This window comes from Phytophthora parasitica (genome assembly GCF_000247585.1).
Source record: "Phytophthora parasitica INRA-310 unplaced genomic scaffold supercont2.3, whole genome shotgun sequence".
NCBI classification, from domain to species: domain Eukaryota; phylum Oomycota; class Peronosporomycetes; order Peronosporales; family Peronosporaceae; genus Phytophthora; species Phytophthora nicotianae.
Window position 1 is genome coordinate 2,569,747 of NW_008648989.1, and position 1,033 is coordinate 2,570,779.

A 1,033-nucleotide genomic window follows, 5' to 3' on the forward strand; every position below is an offset into this window, starting at 1 on the left:
AACTTGTTAAATGACCATACCCCGAGAAGGTCCTGCAAAGGCTCTGGTGAAGCTGCATCAATGAAGTGTAGTTTCACAAACGCGAGGTCTTTGTGAACGTGATCAGAGATCCAGAGGAGCTTCAATCTCATAGTGATTCTGTGCTCAGTGCTGCCAGAGGCCTGGATATGTTGCTGGAGCTCTAGTTCACGACGGCATAGAACCGTTCGCAGTTAGCGAAGCGCTAAGATAATCCACAAGACATCATTACCTTCGACACTGGATATCACGCGCCCAGCGTCCGCGAGGAGCTCACGGAGTCGCTGATACGGAGTTGGCCGAGCTTGTAGAGCTTGATTATCGTGGTGCGTTGCAGTTGATGAGGTAACAGGGGATGCACGCACGGTAATGACTTCTTGATGGGGTTTTACCTTTGCAGATCTGGTGCTGCTGCTAGCAGCGGGTGAAGCAGTAGCTGCTTTGGATTTGCTCACCATGGGCGAAATTGGAAACTGGCAATCAAAGCGAACGTCGCCGGAAATAATGTCCTGGGTGTGGAGTAAGCTATGCTTGATGCGTCGAAGCACTTCGACGTATACAACTGCCCAAATGTCCGTACCAAAACATATCTATTGAAGATGCTCAAGATGCAACTATGTCTCCTTTTAATTTAAAGGAGTACTTAAAGGAATAAGAGGTCTCTCAAAGATATAGAAAGATCCGCAGATGCATCTCATCTGCCACCTCTGTTAGATTATACCGATTTAGCTAACATACATTATTAGTGCAGACTGGGTCGCTTTCCTCTGCACACATACAGCACGACTTCGTCACCAGTGGAGCGTTAGTACAAACCTTGTTTCCTGATGCTTCCGACACAATAGATATCCGAGCACTGGCACATCCGCTGTGACGCCATTGTATGCGTCACAGTCTTGTTGAAGTTTGCACAGCTGATGTCTCCTTTTAATATGTAAAGCCACACGTGGATGAGCACAGGTTATGTTTCTTGTCTTTCCTTTCCTTAACTGGCCCAGGAGAGCATTGATTCCAC

General features: G+C 47.3%; 1 protein-coding gene across 1 annotated transcript; it reads right to left on the minus strand.

Moving 5' to 3' along the window:
- Positions 1-212: 212 nt before the first annotated feature.
- On the minus strand, positions 213-476 carry PPTG_21159 (hypothetical protein; the record flags this gene model as incomplete). The annotated part of the gene is made up of 2 exons (XM_008895612.1): positions 213-223; positions 296-476. 2 exons carry the CDS (start codon positions 474-476, stop codon positions 213-215), a joined length of 192 nt encoding a protein of 63 aa, XP_008893860.1.
- Between the last annotated feature and the right edge of the window lie 557 nt (positions 477-1,033).